This window comes from Pezoporus occidentalis, unplaced genomic scaffold, assembly GCF_034315485.1.
Source record: "Pezoporus occidentalis ecotype Australia unplaced genomic scaffold, CSIRO_AGI_Poc_V1 ctg357, whole genome shotgun sequence".
Classification (NCBI taxonomy): Eukaryota; Metazoa; Chordata; class Aves; order Psittaciformes; family Psittacidae; genus Pezoporus; species Pezoporus occidentalis.
The window spans coordinates 379,408-397,634 of NW_026915560.1; the positions used below are offsets into that span (position 1 = coordinate 379,408).

At 63.0% G+C, this 18,227-nt stretch overlaps 2 protein-coding genes across 4 annotated transcripts; both read left to right on the forward strand.

Annotated features, from left to right (window-relative positions):
* The first annotated feature begins 187 nt into the window (after positions 1 to 187).
* IKZF4 (IKAROS family zinc finger 4) lies at positions 188 to 14,782 on the forward strand. 3 transcript variants are annotated; one of them, XM_062630651.1, is made up of 9 exons: positions 188 to 339; positions 2,753 to 2,807; positions 4,934 to 5,065; positions 5,637 to 5,741; positions 7,769 to 8,029; positions 8,881 to 9,048; positions 11,233 to 11,382; positions 11,979 to 12,110; positions 12,275 to 14,523. In XM_062630651.1, exons 2-9 carry the CDS (start codon positions 2,768 to 2,770, stop codon positions 12,988 to 12,990), a joined length of 1,704 nt encoding a protein of 567 aa, XP_062486635.1. In that variant the 5' UTR covers positions 188 to 339; positions 2,753 to 2,767; the 3' UTR covers positions 12,991 to 14,523. The 3 variants fall into 3 exon arrangements, with proteins under 3 accessions (XP_062486635.1, XP_062486634.1, XP_062486632.1); XM_062630650.1 differs by lacking the exon at positions 188 to 339 and having other exon boundaries at positions 1,969 to 2,807; positions 12,275 to 12,941; positions 14,444 to 14,782; XM_062630648.1 differs by lacking the exon at positions 188 to 339 and having other exon boundaries at positions 1,969 to 2,807.
* Positions 14,783 to 15,395: 613 nt separating this feature from the next.
* Positions 15,396 to 17,909, forward strand: RPS26 (ribosomal protein S26). The gene is made up of 4 exons (XM_062630656.1): positions 15,396 to 15,522; positions 16,093 to 16,270; positions 17,029 to 17,159; positions 17,819 to 17,909. Exons 1-4 carry the CDS (start codon positions 15,520 to 15,522, stop codon positions 17,852 to 17,854), a joined length of 348 nt encoding a protein of 115 aa, XP_062486640.1. The 5' UTR covers positions 15,396 to 15,519; the 3' UTR covers positions 17,855 to 17,909.
* Positions 17,910 to 18,227: the final 318 nt, after the last annotated feature.

An 18,227-nucleotide genomic window follows, 5' to 3' on the forward strand; every position in this document is an offset into this window, starting at 1 on the left:
GGGCCCATCGATGCCCTCGGCTCTCCCCGCTCCCCCCCTCCCCACTCGGCGCTCCTCTGCCCTCCCCTGTTCACCGCTCGATTCATCGGCGCTCGACTGCTTCCCCCTCCCCGTGTTAGCCCATGGCGGCCGCGTCGCCCCCCTCCCGGCGGCGGCTCGACAGCATCGGCGCTCGGCTGCGCGGCCTGGCTGCGGCGGGGGCCGGAAGTGGCTCGGGGCGGGCGGGCGGGCGCGGGGGGGGGCCCGGGCCCTGCTCAGGTGGAGCCGCCGCCGCCGCCGCGCCCGTGACCCCCCCCCGCGGCCCGGGCGGAACCGGGGGGGCCCTGCCCCCACCCGCCGGTGAGAGCGGGGGCGGGGGGGGGCGGCAACGGGAGGGGGGCGGGGGGGTTGGGGGCGTCCATTGGGGGGGGGGGCCCAAATCTGCCCCCTTTGGGGGGGGGGGATTTAAACTCCCCCCCCCCCCCGTTGGGACGAATGGGCTCAACCACGGGGGGGCTCCGGGACATGGGGGGGGAGCGGGATCCCAATGGAATTCGGGGATGGGGTTGGGTCGTGTCCTGCCCCCCCCGTGGGGTACGGGGTTGGGATGGGGGGGTCAGGGAATGGCCCCTTGGGAACGGGGGGAGCCGCTTCCCGGTGCTTCCCGCTCCGGGAGGGGTTTTCCCGGCGCTGGATGCGGTCCCGGTGCCCTGGGGGCTGGAGCCGGGACCTTGCTCCCGGTTGCTCCGTGCGGGATCTCGTCCCCACGGGATGAGGGGGCGCGAGGGGAAGCGGCTGCCCCGGGAGCTCGTTCCCGCTGCATCCGGAGCCTGGGTGCGTCCCGCGGCCGGGATTCATCCCGGCTTCTGCTCCCACGGACTCGAGGGAGCTCGGGATCGGGCGCTGCTCCCGATGGGGACCGCGGGATCGGGGCTGAGCCCCAGGAGGATCCATTGCAGAGCTCGGGAGCGTCGAGGATCCAGCGCGTCTCTGCCGGGATCCGTCCATCCCGGAACGGGCAGGAGCGGGAGCTTCCTTCCTACGGACACAACGGGGCAAAGCCCCGCAGGAAACGATCCCTGCATTGCTTTGGGATCCAAATCCCTGCCGTTTCCAGCAGCTGCCTTCCAAAGCCGGGGGTATCCATGGATCCAGCGCTGTTCCAGCCGGGAGCAGTGAACGGGGCTGAGGAATCCCATTCCCGCTTTGCTGCCTGATCCGCACCCTCAGGGGGGTTCCCCCTCTCTGCCCCCTTTCCCTTTGTAGGAAGGTCGGGAATTGCAGCCGGATTTGCCCACTGCCCAGGGGAATGGGGCTGTTCTGTGGGGTATGGGATCCCGTGGATAACCGGAGCACATTCCCAGGGGAATGGGGCTGTTCTGTGGGATATGGGATCCCGTGGATAACCGGAGCACATTCCCAGGGGAATGGGGCTGTTCTGTGGGATATGGCATCCCGTGGATAACCAGAGCACATTCCCAGGGGAATGGGGCTGTTCTGTGGGATATGGGATCCCGTGGATAACCGGAGCACATTCCCAGGGGAATGGGGCTGTTCTGTGGGATATGGGATCCCGTGGATAACCGGAGCACCCTCCGCTTGAGTTTGGCTATCTGGGAGCCTGGAATTTCTCTGGGAATATTCCCACTGCTTGGCTCGGAATGGTCCCTCCTCGGCCGCGGCGTTGCATCCCATCACCATCCCTTTGGAAGGTCCCCGCACTGGCTCCTGCAGCATTCCCGGCGTTCAGAGCAGCCGCTTCGTTCCTCAGGGGTGGAAAAAGCCTCCTCCCGTTGGGAAAGCCTGGAACTGGGATGAAGCCACTTTCCAGCCCTGACTAATCCTTCCCCTGCGGACGGCTCCGAGCGCCCATCCCGAGCTCCGGCTCATCCCACTCTGCTTCCAGCCGGATCCAGACCTCGGGGCAGAGGGGCAGAAGCTCAGGGGAGGGGAGAATTCCCATCTCTGGGATGTTCCTGGCCACGGCTGCAGCCTCTCCCTGCTCGAAGGACATTCCCAAATCGCATCCCACCGGGATACCGTGATGGAGCTTTCTTCATCTGGGCTAATTCTGAGGCCTTTGATTTCTTTTCCATAGGGAAAAGGCCTCATTTCAGGCACTCCCTCTGCTCTACTTCCAGCGCCGCATTCCCAATGGGATGGTTGCTCCGGAAAGCCGGGAAGAAAGGCCCGAGACAGGGATGTGCTCCTGGAGCATGGGGGTTTGGCCCTGCTCCGGGTCTGCCAGGCCTCTGCTCCATAGGGATCAGTGAGGGGCTGCTGTGGTTCCAGCCTCAGTTACTTCATCCCATGAAGTTAACAGTGGGAAAGGGAACTCTGGAATGCTCCCTTTCCTTCTGATGGCAGGGAAGGGAAGGGAACGGTGCCGGTGTTCCAGGATGCGGCTCCCGAATCCTGGTTGGATTCCCTCCGTGCCCGGGATATGGGGCACCTTTTAGTTGTGGATCGGGAGCGGGTCGAGGGCTCAGTATCCCGGTGTCTGTGTCCCGGTGTCTCCATCTCTCGTGGCTCCGGATCCCATTGGTTTTCCCTTCCCAAGGACACAAATCCTCACTGGTTTTAGGTGTTCTCCTGCATTTCCAACCCCTCAAGTGCTGCTTGAGCCCCATTCCTGCTTGGAAAACGGGGCTGGTTTGGGATTGAAGCTGAATGAAAGCCTTATCCTGGGGGAGCTGGGCACATTCCCATTCCCTGGGGTGATTCCATGTGTCCCGGAGGGCGGGAGATGACCGTGCTCTGCTTTCCATTCCAGGCAAATCCCTTCAAGATGGATATCGAAGACTGTAACGGGCGATCCTACATCTCTGGTAGGTGTTGCGTTGGCTCCTTTGGGATCCTGATGGATTTGGGATGCTCAGGCTCATCCTTTGGGATTAAGCCATCCGCTGGACCAGGTTGCTCCCTCGAAGAGGGATGGAGCATCCAGACCTTCTCCATTGAAGCCATTCCATGTCCCACCACCCTCACGGGGAGGATTCCTCCTCCCATCCCATCCCATCCCAGTCTCCCCTCTGGCATTCCCTTTGTCCTGTCCCTCCATCCCGTATCCAAAGCCCCTTTCCAGGTTTCTTATCCCCCTGGAAGCTGCTCCCCCTTGTGTCGTTGCCCTGGAGGTAGTTGGGAGTTCACCCCTGGATCTTGGAAGAGCAGGAGATGGATGCATGGATGGAGCTTCCCTGGATACCAGCCTGCTGGGATCAGCTGTGCTGGGATCGCAGCCCCGGTGTCCATAGGGAACGCTGGGACACTGATAGGGATGAAGCTTATCTGGTGTCCTGCAGGAACCCGGCCCGGGCGCTTTGGTGGGATTTGTTCTTATCTCTGGGATGGGAAACACCTTTGCTTGGGATAAGAGTGGGATTAGAGCGAACCCAGCTCAGCAGGGAGGAAGTGCTTTGGATCCAATGGGATGAGCGCAGGCGGCCTGGGAATCCCAGGACCTGCTGCCCACCCTGGTAAAGTTCCTCCTTCCCCCAAGGATCCCCTCTGATCCCAGAGGATCCCGAGGTGCCTGATCCTGCTCCACGTGGCTGCTCCCAGCTTCCTGGAGCACAAGAGCCTGAATCCCTTTTGGGATCCAGCTTTCCAGGCAGGGAAGGGAATGGTTAAAGGGTGGCAGAGGGAAGAGCGGCGTTGCGGGTTTTCCTTTTGGAACGTGGGGAGTGGAGCCTGGTGCTGCCCGGGATCGGGGCAGGAAAACAGGGATCAGCTCGTCCATAGGGTAAGGATTGGAGCCTGGCAATGGGGCCCTGAGGATGCAAAGAGCAGAGCTCCTCAGATAACTGGCCTAGAGCTGGATTTCCCTGTGGGAATTGTGGAACACAGGAATCGTGACCCAGTGTTTCCTGGGATCTCCAGTGTGAAGGGGGGAAACTGGGGGCTCCCAGCACTGGGATGGGCTTCAGCTCCCACCTTCCCGGGGTATCCCGGTGTCTGATCCCGATCCCGGCTGCGGGGATCCTGCCTGAGGTCTGTGGGGAGCAGGGGAGCTCTTCCCTGTTTCAGGAAGGATCAGCTCTTGGTGCTGAGATTGGGGCTCCTTCGGGATAAGGAGGCTCCTTCGGGATAAGGAGGCTCCTTTGGGATCAGAGGGTTCCTTTGGGATCTGAGGATGAAGCTGGCTCACAAAGGAGCTGAAAACAGGGCAGCAGAAAGGGATCAAGGAGAAATGAACTTGGTTTTCCTCCTTCCTGAGGCTCTGTTCTCCGCCACCTGGGAATGGGCAGGAGCTGGGAATGGGATGTGGATCACGTTCTTCCTGCCCTCAGCATCGCTGGGGGTTGTCAGTGAGCCCTGGGTCCGGGTTTGGTCCTGCTGTGGGGTGGGAGCTGCCACTGAGGTCCGTCCCTGTGTGTGTGGTATTCCATACGGATGCACGTCCCCGTATCTGGGGGTGTTGGGGGGGGCTCAGTGTGAGCTGCTTTTACCCCACTGTCCCCATCCTACCACCAAAGGATCGGATCCCAGTGAGTGGGGTGACACTGGGATGCTGCTCCTCTCCATCCACACACGACATCCCCTTATTCCCGCTGGCATTCCAGGCTGTTGAGCTTCTCCCTGCACGCACCCAGTCCCCCTTTCCCCACCGACATTCCCTGGTGGTGGGCACAGCAGCCCTGGTACCCTCTCCCTGCACGCAGCATCCTTGCCAGGGGAGCGGCCGCAGCATCCCTGGCACGCAGCATCCTTCCCGGCGGCATTCCCGCTGCTTCCCGGCGGCGTTCCCGCTCCTTCCCGGCAGCGTTCCCGCTCCTTCCCGGCGGCGTTCCCGCTCCTTCCCGGCGGCGTTCCCGCTCCTTCCCGGCAGCGTTCCCGCTCCTTCCCGGCGGCGTTCCCGCTCCTTCCCGGCGCCGTTCCCGCTCCTTCCCGGCGCCGTTCCCGCTCTGCCGTGCCGCCGCCTGGAAAATGACGGTCGTTTTCCCCTGGCTTCCAGGAATCTGCTCTTCCTGGAAGGTGAGCGGCTGCGTGCGCCCTGGCAGCGGCGCGGACCTGCACCCGCAGCCGGGGCTCCAGCGCTGTTTCCAAGGAGTTGGCTGTGAGAACGCTCCGGGCTATCTGCAGCAAGGTACAAGGGGGGGAGCCTGGGATGTCTTGGAGCCGGGAAGACGAGCAGGGGATGCGCTGGGCAGGGGGAGCTGTAACTCCCTGTGCTCCCGGCTGAGCTATAGGGGCCTGCAGGGAGCAGAGGGGATGCCCATGGAGGTGAACACGACGTGGGGCACTCCCACCCCATGCAGCAGCGCTTTGGGGTTGGGGCTCAAGGTTCCCCCCCCACCAGCCCCATATGGGGCTCAGTCCCTCCATGAGCCCCGTCGCGTGTCCCTGAGCTCGAGCATGGGAAGGGTCCCCATCGATCCCAATGTGATCCCAAGAGGAGAGGAAACCTCTTCCCAATAGAGCTGTGGGGCACTGGGGTCCCATTCAGAAGATGCTGCTGTGGGGCGCTGAGGGCTCAATGGGGTGGATTTGGCTTCCCGGAGCCATAAGGATCTGCTTAGGAATTCTCACTTTGTTATAGGCAAAGGGACTTGGGCAGAGCATGGGGTCAGGATGCCCCTGGCAAACGTGGGTTCCAGCAGCCCCATCCCAAAGGAACGTCTGGGGCCTCACTCACTGCTGTCTCCCTCTTCCCAAAGGCAGTGGGGATTCCTCCCTGGAGAAGGAATTCAGCTCAGCCATCGTGGGGCCCCCCGTGAGCACCCCCAACAGCCAGCACTCGTCCCCGAGCCGCTCGCTCAGTGGTGAGTCCCAGCACTGCCCCAGCCCACGTACCACGGACTTCCCACCGGGATAAACCCCTTGGCATGGGGATGCTGAGGAATCGGGGACGTTCCCTGTGGGCCTGAGCCTCGAGATGCTGCGTGTCCACGGGCATCAGTGGCACCAGGGCTGGGGTGGGTTGACGCAGGCACCAGCCCTGCTGTGGCTTCCTCTGAGCACGAGGCTTTTCCGTAGCGTTGGAGCTGGAATGAAAGAGCCCCAGCCATTCCCTTTCGGAAGCGAGCGCATCACGAGCCAGCCCCCTTCTTTCCCCCCTTGTGCTCCTCGCTCTTTGCTCTCTCCTTGCCCTCTCAAAGCACTCGGGAGCTGAGCTCTGTGCTTGCTGGAAGCCGTGGCCCGGGACGACGATGCCCCCCCCGTGCCCTGCAGCACCGGGGTGCTGGGGATGCTCTCGCCCCCGATGGGATTTGACTTCCCGGCTGGTGCCGTGCCCTGCCTTGTGTAACCCGGGTGCAGGCAGTGGGCTCGCACAGCGGGGCTGGGCCTCCCTCTGTACCCTGGGATAAAGCATCCCCAAGGGAATGGGAGAAGAGAACCCCCCACACACAATCCAGGGAACATCACCCCATTGAGCGAGGAGCTTCCCGCTGGATGCTCCCACGGGAGCGCGGCGGCTCCGGTCCCATCTGGCTCCCACCCGCAGGAATGCTTCAGCCTCCGGCACTGGCTTTGGCCAAGGGCTCAGCAAACAGGCGCTGGGTGCCAGGGCCGGGTTCCCGTTGCTGGGAGCCTCCTAGGGAAGGCATTTGTGTGGCCCGGGATGCAGGAAGGGCAGGCCCGGAGCCAGGGAATTCCTGGGCTCTTCACCCGGCAATGGAGCCCCCGCAGGCGCGGGTGAATCACTTCCATGCTGCTGCTCCTCACTAATCCCCCCTGCTCCATTGGAGGCAGAGGAGCTTTCCTCTCGGTATTCCCAGCCCTGGGAGCCCCTCTGCAGTGTTCCCACCTCCTCCATGCCCAGTAAGTGACCCGAAGCCTCCCGGGAAGCAGCATTCCCATCGCAGCCGATGGGAAGAGCTTGTTCAGCCCCCCCACCAAGCTTCTAAAGGCCGGGATGTTGCCGGGGTTTCCCAGTGTATCCCGGGATGCGGGTGAGTGTTGGAGCTCTCACAAAGAGCCGGAAGAGCCCCGGGAATCGAGCCCCAGCAGGGCTGGAAGCTGCTCCTTTGGGATGTGAAGTTCAGTTCCTCCAGTGGCCACCGTTCTCCGAAGGGATCGGGAAGAGCCTCCTGCTTCCAAAGGGAGAAACAAGGATCTGAGCTTGAAAGAGACTGTAAATACCCCATGTGGGTGCCCTGGATCCCACTCGACTCCAGCATCATCCTCCTCCGGCCTGCACGAACCAGGAGGAGCCGCTCTCCCCATCCCGGGAGCATCCCAAGGGATTCCCTGGCAATGGCTTCAAGGAGGAAGCTTCCCACTTGGATCATTTAAAGGCTGAGGGGGTCCCAGCACCACTTCTCCCTCCATAGGAAGCCCTCTCCTCCCACCTCTGCCTTCTCATTGCCCTTGGCTGGACCTTCCCTTGGTCCCTGCATCCACGTCCCTCATCCCACAGGAGCTTTCTTGGGATTCCTGGTGCCCAGAGGCTCCCATCCCTTCCCTTTGGTTCCTGGGAGCAACGGAGATGGGATCACAGAGACCTGCGTGAGGCTCTTGGAGCCTTTCCTGCTCCAGAGAGTGGCAGTTCAGAGTCTTTGCTCCTGAAGCCTGAGTGCCTTTGAATCCAGGGAAATGCAGGGCTTTTCCCACAGGAGCAGTGCTCTGGGATGTGCAGCCAGTCCCTGAGCTGGTGTGCTCCGGGTGAGCAGTTCCTGGCGCCCGCATCCACAGCGGTCCCTTTAGGACTTAAGCCTTAGGATGGAGAAGATGCTCAGTGCTCAAGGCCACCCCCACGGCACCGAGGGCTTCATCTGCACGGGTCCGGCCCCTCGGGCCCCCGCTCCCAGCTCCTTCCTCACATCCCACCCCTTGTGCCTCCCCGCAGCCAGCTCCATCAAGGTGGAGATGTACAGCGACGAGGAGGGCAGCCGCCTGCTGGCCCCGGACGAGCGCATGCTGGACAAGGACGACAGCGTCATCGTGGAGGATTCCCTCTCGGAGCCCTTGGGCTACTGCGACGGCCCCGGCCAGGAGCCCCATTCCCCCGGTGGCATCCGCTTGCCCAATGGCAAGTTGAAGTGCGACATCTGCGGCATGGTCTGCATCGGCCCCAACGTGCTCATGGTGCACAAGCGCAGCCACACGGGTGAGCGGGGCTCAGGGGTGCTGGGGGATGCTGATGGTTCCTTGGGGATGCTGGTGGTTCCTTGGGGATGCTGATGGTTCCTTGGGGATGCTGGTGGTTCCTTGGGGATGCTGGTGGTACCTGGGTGATGCTGGTGGTACCTGGATGATGCTGGTTGTACCTGGATGATGATGATGGTACCTGGGTGATGCTGGTGGTACCTGGATGATGCTGGTGGTACCTGGGTGATGCTGGTGGTACCTGGGTGATGCTGGTGGTACTTGGGTGATGCTGGTGGTACCTGGATGATGATGATGGTACCTGGGTGATGCTGGTGGTACCTGGATGACGATGATGGTACCTGGGGGATGCTGGTGGTACCTGGGGGAAGCTGGTGGTACCTGGGTGATGCTGGTGGTTCCTTGGGGATGCTGGTGGTACCTGGGTGATGCTGGTGGTACCTTGGGGATGCTGGTGGTACCTGGGTGATAGTTGGTGGTTACCTGGGTGATGGTTGGTGGCACCACAGGAGATGAGGGTGTCATGGATGAGGTGGGGGTGATGAGGGAAGGTCCGTGGAAGTGTGTGTAGATGGGGTTTCCTCCTCACCATCCAACCACCAGCAACAGGTCTGAGCCTCGCCAGCTTGGGGGTCCCATCATAGACCCAGAGAATGGGTTGGGAATGAACTTGGGCTCACCCAGATCCGACCCCCTGCTGTGGGCAGGGGTGCTTCACACCAGACCATGCTGCCCCAGTGCCCTTAACCTCAGGCTTTCCCTCTGTGCTGCTGGAGCTGGGGATGCTTCTGATCCCTGAGGATGGGCAAAGCTTCCCAGCAGGAATTTGACCCCCTGGCTCCTGTTTTACAGGGGAAAGGCCCTTCCATTGCAACCAGTGCGGAGCCTCCTTCACCCAGAAGGGAAACCTCCTGCGCCACATCAAGCTGCACTCCGGAGAGAAGCCCTTCAAGTGTCCCTTCTGCAACTACGCCTGTCGGAGGCGGGATGCGCTCAGCGGGCACCTCCGGACACACTCCGGTGGGTACCGGGATGGGGAGGAGCACGGAACAAGGGCCCAAACGCCAGGGATTCAAAGGCAAGAGCAGGCAAACACGGGGCTGCTTCAGCTGCCCCTGTGCTGGGGTTGGTGCCTGGTTTATGGGCTCCGGATTCCTGGGGGTTGGGGTAGCTCTTCCCTATAAAGATCAATGTTTAATAGGTTTTATGGGGAGCAGGGAGGTCCCACCCTTGGGTGCGCCGTGTCCCAGCCTGAGGGGTTCTGCTCTGCCTGGCTCTGACCTTGTCCTTGCTCGGATGGGACACTGGGAGCTGTGGTTCCCACCCTCTGGCTCCGGGATGTGAGAGCTGATGGGGACCAGGGGGAGTGAGCTGAAGTGAAGTGAACTGAAGTTGAACTGAAGTGAAGCCAACTCCTGTTGGCAATCGCCTCCCTCCATTCCCGCACCGCTCGTGGCGCTGCCGGGCCTTTTCCTGCTCATCCAGACGGTTTGAACATGGGAATGATTCCACAAAGGAGGAATCCCAGCCCCTGAAGAGCCTCTTCGTGCCCAGGAGCCTGCTCCCCCCTCGCAGCCTGGCCTGGAAGCCTCCTTTGCCCTGAACTCCCAGTTAGAGGATGCGATGCTCCGGGTTTAAGCCTGAATCTTCCCGCTTTGCTCTTCCTGTCGGGAGTTCCTCTCCTTCCCGCACACACCTGAGGCTTCCCAGGGGATGCCGGGGAGGAATCCGGGAGCCAGGCCGGGAATGGGGCCCCTCACAAGAGGGGCTTTGGGCTTTGCCACCTCCTCGCCCCTCGCTGAGCATCCGGAGCTGCCGCCTCCCCGCTGCCCGGCACGGAAAGGGTCTCGTGGAGCCCTTCACGGAGAGGCACGGATCTGGGGCGAGTCCTTCCGGCATCTCCAAGCACAAGGAGCTTTTCTGGAGCTCGTTACTAAGAAAAGCCTGGCTTTAATGGGGATTGCAGAGGGAAGAGGCTGGGTCAGGCCTGGCTCAGCCTCCCTCTGCCTTCCCTGCGCAGCCCCATGGGGAGCAGGAGCTTTCATCTCGCAGGATGCGCTCCCCGGATCAAACCCACATCAAACACGGCCGAGATCAGAGGCTGCGGCTCCTCCGGGGCCCCATCCACGAGGAATCCATCCCGGAGCTGCCCCTCTGCTCCTGTACTTGCTTGTAAAAGGATTCTCCGTGGGGGATCATTCCCGTGGCTCCTGGTTTAGGGGGGAAGATCCTCAATGGACCTGGCTGGGAGCTCCTGTGAGGTGATGGATGGAGGGGCCGAGGCCACCGGGACGTTGTGGGGAGCGAATTCCCAGAGGAAGGAATGAAAGGAAAAGGCACGGATCGCAAGGCAAAGGATGGAGCCTCCCTCCCGCCATAAACCCCGTTCCTGACCCTCTGCAAGCGCAGACGGAGCCTCCACACCAGGATTGAGCCCTGAATCCCAAACCGGATCCCGAGGGAATAACTTCAGGGTATCCCTATGGCTTGGAAAGCCATCCCACATCCTAACAGAGCCACTGGGGGGGAGCTTTGGGATGCACGAGCACAGGGTTTGGGATGCTGCTTGGTTTAGGAGGAGCAGAACTGAGGCATCTGGAGAGCTCTGAGCTTGGGGACTGGAGCGGAATTCGGGAAGCGAGGCTCCACTTCCAAGTGGTTGGATCTGGGAGTGAATTCCTGCCTGGGAATCCTGCTTGGAGGCAGGTGGAGCAAACCCATCTTCACTGCTCCAGGCCAGCGCTCTTCTCATCGGCTTCTCCGCATTGATTCCTATGGATCCTCATCCTGGATCCCGGCATCAGCATCCGGAGCTGGGAACGGACGGGGCAGGAACGCAGGAGCTGGAGCAGGGCTTGGGAAGCCCAGTTCACACCACAACCTGCAGGAAACCCCAGAACCGCCCCAAAATGGGGCCGGAAAAGAGCAAAACGGGCTCAGGCGGGTCCTGGCCCCTTGGAGCCTGCATCCCTGTATCCATGACCTTTCCAAAGGATGCCAAGCACCTTAAATCCCACTCTTCCATCGGTGTAACGGAGATACACCTCTTCCATTACCTGGTGCTGGTGTTTTGGGCCGTATCCTGATGGATTCCAGTGCTCCAGCAGCGCCCACAGCCCTTCTCCTGCTGGCTCCTCCATCCCCTTGCCTCTATCCAGCCCTTCCCAGGTGCTTCCAACCCGGCTCTGCCTTTCTCCCTTGCAGTCTCCTCCCCTACGGTGGGCAAGCCCTACAAGTGCAACTACTGCGGCCGCAGCTACAAGCAGCAGAGCACGCTGGAGGAGCACAAGGAGCGGTGCCACAGCTACCTGCAGAGCCTGCACCCGGAGCCGCCGGCCCTGGCCAGCCAGGCAGGTCAGTGGGGCACGGGGGGGAGCACACAGGGATCGGCATTCCCGGTGGAGAAGGGGGAGCCCCGCAGCTCTGCAAGGGGCACCTCGCTGCTTCCTGCCCGTGCCGGCAGCTGAATCCCAGAGCTTCCCAAATGGAAAACTCCCCCTTGAATGGACACACACCCCACACCCCCCCTTTGCTCCTTATATCGAGGGCAATGGGCACCGAGTGGCTTGGAAGCGCCTTTTGGTGCTCCTGGGAGGCAGCAAGCAGCCCCCTGGGCTTGGCTGTGCCGGAGCCTCCCTGCTCCTCACCCCCCGCCCCGTTCCGGAGGCCGGCATCCCCGCGGGATGGGCTGAGCACCCCCAGGAATAGCGGCAATGGGGCACTTGCATGCGTTGAAGCCGGCTCCTCTTCCCCAAAGCGGCAGGAGCGGGCGCAGCTCGAGGAAGAAGGGAGGAGCGGCCGCCCCGCGACCGAGGCACCCACGGGGTAAGCTCTGGGCCTGGAGCAGAGGAGCCTTTCCCCACGTCCATCCCGGCTGGCAGAGGGCAGGAGCAGCGGCTGCGGGGTCCGGCGCCCGCCTTGACCTGGCTTTTCCCTTCTCTCTTTGCCAGGGGAGGAGATGAGGGAGCTGGAGATGGTGCCGGAGGCGCTGCTGCATCCCTCCTCCGAGCGGCCCAGCTTCATCGACCGCCTGGCCAGCAGCCTCACCAAGAGGAAACGCTCCACGCCCCAGAAGTTCGTGGGTAAGGGGATTCCCGTTGGATTCCCATTGGGATGAGGAGGGGCAAAGGGGAGTCCATCCGTGTGTGTGTGTGTGTGTGTGTGTGTCCCATAGCGCCGCAGCGATGCTGGGGACGGAGGGGCCACGGGACCCAAAGCCCGCTGTGACCCCGCTCTGCTTCCATAGGGGAGAAGCAGATGAGGTTCAGCCTCTCGGACCTCCCCTTCGACGTCAACTCCGGCTTCGAGAAGGACGTGGAGATGGTCTCAGCCCATCACCCCCTGGACCCTGCCTACGGCGCCTCCTTATCCCTGCTGGGGGGGGAGCACCTCCGCGGCCTCCGCCTGCCCCCCACAAACTGCATCTCGGAGGTGACCCCCGTCATCAGCTCCGTCTACACCCAGCTCCAGGCGCTGCCGGCCCGGCTGGAGCTGCCGGGGGGCCGGGAGGCGGCCGAGGGCCACGAGGACGTGGGCGATGCCGTGCCGGTGCTGTACCGGGGCCGGGAGCACGCCGGGTCCCCCCCCAACGGCTGCGCCGACTCCAGCGACACCGAGAGCAACCACGAGGAGCGGAGCTCGCAGGGGCCCGCGGGGAGCAGCCGCCAGAGCCCAGCTTACGCCAAAGAGGACCCCAAGGTGCCGGAGGGGCCCCCGGCCGCCCGCTCCACCCCGAGCTCTGCCAAAGAAGCGCTGAGGGTGCTCAATGAGGACGGGGAGCAGCTCCGGGCCTTCAAGTGCGAGCACTGCCGCATCCTCTTCCTGGACCACGTCATGTTCACCATCCACATGGGCTGCCACGGCTTCAGAGACCCTTTCGAGTGCAACATCTGTGGCTACCACAGCCAGGACCGGTACGAGTTCTCCTCCCACATCGTGAGGGGCGAGCACAAAGTTGGTTAACCCCCCCCTCATCCCCGTTATCCCCGTTACTCCCCGTTATCCCCATCCCTTGGCTCTCGCTCAGCCCCCCCCCCCCCGACCCTCGGGCATGGAACTGTTGTTGTTCTTTTTTACCTCCTTTGCACTGATTTTGGCTACGAAAAACAAACAAAAACGATGGAAAAAGAAAAAAATCACTCCCAAAACCACCCTGAACCCCCCCCCCCGGGGGGAGGGGGGGGGGGCTGGGAACCATTTGCCTTTTTATATTTAAATACTAATGGACTTTTTTGGGCCCCCCCCCAAAAAACACCTCCCTCCCATTGTTATTTATTGAGCTCTTGAGTTGCTCTTTTCTATCTCTTCTGCCCCTTCTGGAGTCACACTCGCTGGGGCTCTTCCTGATCCCGATCCCGATCCCGGCTCCAAGCCCTTTCCTTGGTCAAACCTCAGATTCGGTGCTAACCCCCCCCTCTATGGGACCCCCCACCTCCATCAGCTGTGACCCCCCCCCATTTAACCCGGTTTGGGGGGGTCGCTGCACCCTGAGCTTTAATGAGTCTATCCTGGGGGACCCGCTGCTGCCCCCCCCCCTTCCCGGTGCTGCCGGATTTACCCGGTGATTCCCAATGGGATTTGAACCCCACCCCCGTCCCCATACTTAGCCCTGCTTGGGGGGGGGATGAGATTCCATATTGCTCCCCTTAAATGAAGGCAGGAAGATGGGATCTCCTCCTCCTCCTTCCCCCCTCGCCATTCCCAAGGGATTGGGGGGGGCTCTCCCGGTGCTCCAGGGTCACTCCTCTTCGGGGTATCAACACCCCCAGCATGGAGCTTTGGATCCTCAATCCTTTGGGATGGCTTTAGGGCCGGGGGGGGGGGGGGGCAGAACACATGGGGGGGGTTGCCCAGGCCCCCCTTTGGGGTCCCTTATCCAAAGGGGAAAGCAGCCGCGAACCAAAAATGAAGCGGGGGCCTCACCCGATGCTGGTGCCCTCCCGCATCCCCCCCTCTTTATATCCATATCCCTTGGGGGGGGGTCCTGATTCCCCCCCCCCCAGGCCCAGGACGCATAAAAGCCCCCCCGGGGGCTCCTGAGGGTGAAACCAAAGCCTGTTCCTTTTGTACCAACGCAACCACCTCAATGCGGCGGCAACAGCTCCCGTTGCCCCTGTTCCCCCCCTTTTGCTATTAATTAATATTATTACTATTATTATTAGATATATATTTAACCCCCCCCTTTCTATATGGGGGGGATCACTGGGGCTCAGCCCCCCCCTTCTCACCCCCCCACCCCCCCAAACCACCCCAAAAAGGGGCTTTTCCAACCCAAACCAAGCGCTGCACTTGGAGCACCCTTGGGTTGGTTCATTACTTGGGGGGGGGGTGGGGGGGTGTCTTTTGTTCTTTTCCTTCCTTTTCCCTATGGAATTCCATTCCCCCTGCCGACCCTAGGAATTTTGTACACCTCCAGGCGCTTTACTCTGTAAATGTCTATTTTTGAAGCAGATGGATGAAGAACAAACCCTGAGGATGATGAGGGTGAGGATGATGATGATGATGATGTGCAATACCCCGTGTGTCCCCCCCCCACCCCTTTACATCCCATTGCTCCCTCCCTTGGGTTTCAGTTGTCTCTCGTTAATGGCTTTGCTGTTGGCTTGGCTTGGGGGGTTCCAGGCGCTGTTGGACCCCCCCCAGGAGCTTTTGTACCTGTAAGATATTGTAAGTACCTCTTTGTGTAACGAGATCTACTGTAAGTTTTGTACTGTAATGGCTGAAGGTCTGTTATAAATAAACCCGAGTAATTTAACGGACCCCCCCCGCACCCCCAAAGTGATGGGGAGGACACACAGTGGGGACTCCCCCTGCCCACAAAGGTGATGGGGGGGGGGGATGCTGGGAACTGCCCCCCCTAGGGGTCACTGTGGGACGCACACCCCGAGGGTGATGAGGGGGGCACAGGACGCATTGAGCCTCCCCCCAGGGGTAACTGGGGGACACATTGGGGACCCCCCCCCCAGGGGACACATACACACAGTGGGGACCCCCCCACAAGGGGCACACACACACATTGGGGGGGTCCCTTTAAGGGATGGGGGGGTTTGGACCCTGTTCATAAAGGGGGGACCCCCTGGGGGTCCCCACAGAGCCCTGGGGGGGGTCAGGATGATGGGGAAGGGGCTGGGGGTCTCCATGAGCCCCTGGGACTACAACTCCCAGCATCCCCCGCGGCGCGCTCTGCGGAATGACGTCACGCGCAGCACGCACTGGGCGCCTCACACCTCAATCGCTCCGATCCCTCCGCCGCGGCGATGAGAAGTAGTCCCTTAACCCGCCTCGCCGCCGCCGCCACCCTGGGCCCCGCTCGGCCCCGCTCCCCCCCCCGCCCCTCCGGTGGGGCCGCTGCGGCGGGACCGGGGCGGCGCTGGGGGCGGAGGAGCCGGAGCGGCCCCGGGGCGGCGGCGGAGGCGCTTCCGGGCGGAGGGAGACCTTTATAAGGGCGGCAGTGCGGCGGCCGGATCCTCTTTCGCGGGCCTCGGGAGCGCCATGGTGAGAGCCGCGCGGGCGGGGGCACGTGGGGGGCTATGGGGGGCTGTATGGGGTCCATAGGGGCTATGGGGGGTTTGTATGGGGCCCATAGGGGCTATGGGGAGCCTGTATCGGGTCCATAGGGGCTATGGGGGGCCTGTATCGGGTCCATAGGGGCTATGGGGGGCCTATATGGGGTCCATAGGGGCTATGGGGGGGCTTGTATGGGGTCCGTAGGGGCTATGCGGTGCCTGTATGGGATTCATAGGGGATATGGAAGGCCTATATGGGATCCGTAGGGGCTACGGGAGGCCTATATGGGGTCCATAAGGGCTGTGGGGCCTACATGGGGTCCATAGGGGCTATGGGGGGCTTGTATGGGGTCCATAGGGGCTATGGGGGGCCTATATGGGGTCCATATGGGGAAAGAGATGCTGGTTGGGGATGGCCACCATAGGGTCTATATGGGGCAGGGCATGCTGGGAAGAGCCGCTCTAGGGGCCTGTCCATGGGGCTCCTATGGGGCAGGCGGTGCCGGTTGTGGGGGGTGGGGGGGGGTCCCGCTCCATCCCCCCCCGTTCCCCATGGCAGACGAAGAAGCGCCGGAACAACGGGCGCGCCAAGAAGGGCCGCGGGCACGTGCAGCCCATCCGCTGCACCAACTGCGCGCGCTGCGTGCCCAAGGACAAGGCCATCAAGAAGTTCGTCATCCGCAACATCGTGGAGGCGGCCGCCGTCAGGGACATCTCGGAGGCGAGCGTCTTCGACTGTGAGTGCCCCAGAGCGGGGGCACGGCCCCCAGCCCCATAGAGCCGCCCCAGCCCCATAACAGGGGCCCAGCCCCATAGCGCTTCCCCTAGGCCTGTAGCGCGGCCCCAGCCCCATAGCACAGCCTCAGCCCCATAGCGCTTTCCCCAGCCCCATTGTGTGGCCCCAGCCCCATAACAGGGGCCCAGCCCCATAGCACTTCCCCCAGCCCCATAGCGCAGCCCCAGCCCCATAGCGCTTCCCCAAGGCCCATAACGCAGCCCCAGCCCCATAGCGGGGTCTCAGCCCCTATAGCGCTGCCCCAGCCCTATAGCGCTGCCCCAGCCCTATAGCGCTGCCCCAGCCCCATAGCGCGGCCCCAGCCCCATAACAGGGGCCCAGCCCCATAGCGCTTTTCGTAGGCCCATAGTGCGGCCCCCAGCCCCATAACAGGGGCCCAGCCCCATAGCGCTTCCCCTAGGCCTATAGCACGGCCCCCAGCCCTGTAGCGCGGCCCCAGCCCCATAGCACAGCCTCAGCCCCATAGCGCTTCCCCAAGGCACATAACGCAGCCCCCAGCCCCATAGCGCGGCCCCAGTCCCATAGAGGGGGCCCAGCCCTATAGCGCTGCCCCAGCCCCATAGCGCTTCCCCAAGGCCCATAGCACAGCCCCAGCCCCATAGAGGGGGCCCAGCCCTATAGCATAGCCCCCAGCCCCATAGCGCGGCTCCGGGGGGGCTCTGGGGGTCGCTGACCCCCTGTGTCCCCCCTGCCCCATAGCCTATGTGCTGCCCAAGCTCTACGTGAAGCTCCATTACTGCGTGAGCTGCGCCATCCACAGCAAGGTGGTGCGGAACCGCTCGCGGGAGGCGCGCAAGGACCGGACCCCCCCGCCCCGCTTCCGCCCCGCTGTAGGTGCAGGGGGGGAGTGGGGCTCAACCCCCCCATAGGCTTGGTTGATGCTGAGGGAGGAGCCCCCATTGCATGGGGGGGGGGTTCAGCTGCCCCCCTCAGTCTCCCCCCCAAGGCCTGGTTGATGCTGTGTGAATGGGGGGGGGGGGGGGAAGGGGGTTGAGACCTCTCCTAAGGCCTGGTTGATGCTTAATGTATATGGGGGGGAATGCGGGTTCAGTCCCCCCCAATTCCTCTCCCCCCAATTCCTTCCTCCAGTTCCTCCCCCCCAGTCCCTGCCCCCCAATTCCTCCCTCCAATTCCTTCCCCCCTAATTCCTCCCCCCAATTCCTCCCTCCAATTCTTCCCCCCCGGTTCCTGCTCCCCAATTCCTCCCTCCAATTCTCCCCCCCCCCGGTTCCTCCCCCCCAATTCTTCCCACCCAATTCCCCCCCCAATTCCTCCCCCCCAGTCCCTCCCCCCCAATTCCTCCCTCCAATTCCTCCCCCATTCCTCTCCCAATTCCTCCCCCCAATTCCCCCCCAGTTCCTCCCCCCTAGCTTTGGCTGACGCTGTGTGTATAGATGATGTTACATGTTATACATCACCTGTATCTATGGGGGGAAATGGGGTTTCACCCCCCCAAGCCCTGCCTGACGCTGTGTCCCCCCCCCTCCAGGGTGCAGCCCCCCGGCCCCCCCCAAAGCCCATGTGAGGAGCCGCCGCTGGAGCCCAGCCCTGCTTGCGGGATCAATAAAGGAGCTTGCTCCCAGCCCGTGCCCTGTGTTTTTGGGGGGGGGGGGAATGCGCCGCTATGGGGCAGAGTTGGGGGGGGAGGGATAATGAGGCTTCCGGGGGGGTTCCGCCCCCCCAATGGCAGGGGATGGGGTGGTTGTGGGGCTCTGTGCCCCCCATCCTGGCGCTGCCCCTGCACTGGAGGGGCTGGACCCGAGGCTCCCCCCCCCGGGGCTATGGGGCGGCAGCGGCCCCGGTTGCACCTGATGGAGGCGGGGCCGGGTTTGGGGGGGGCCGTCCCGGGGCGCGGCGGGCGGGGCTCGCTCCGCTCTGCCCGGGGGGGCCCCGCCTCG

What these genes read in the sequence shown, in the direction of transcription:
- IKZF4 (XM_062630648.1), top strand. Translation starts at nt 2,705, where the DNA reads ATGTGTCCCGGAGGGCGGGAGATGACCGTGCTCTGCTTTCCATTCCAG. An exon ending in TCCGGGCTATCTGCAGCAAG is followed by an intron (nt 5,066 to 5,636) that starts GTACAAGGGGGG and finishes CTCTTCCCAAAG; the next exon opens with GCAGTGGGGATTCCTCCCTG. An exon ending in GCACCTCCGGACACACTCCG is followed by an intron (nt 9,049 to 11,232) that starts GTGGGTACCGGG and finishes TCTCCCTTGCAG; the next exon opens with TCTCCTCCCCTACGGTGGGC.
- RPS26 (XM_062630656.1), top strand. An exon ending in GGAGGCGAGCGTCTTCGACT is followed by an intron (nt 16,271 to 17,028) that starts GTGAGTGCCCCA and finishes CCTGCCCCATAG; the next exon opens with CCTATGTGCTGCCCAAGCTC. An exon ending in CGCCCCGCTTCCGCCCCGCT is followed by an intron (nt 17,160 to 17,818) that starts GTAGGTGCAGGG and finishes CCCCCCCTCCAG; the next exon opens with GGTGCAGCCCCCCGGCCCCC.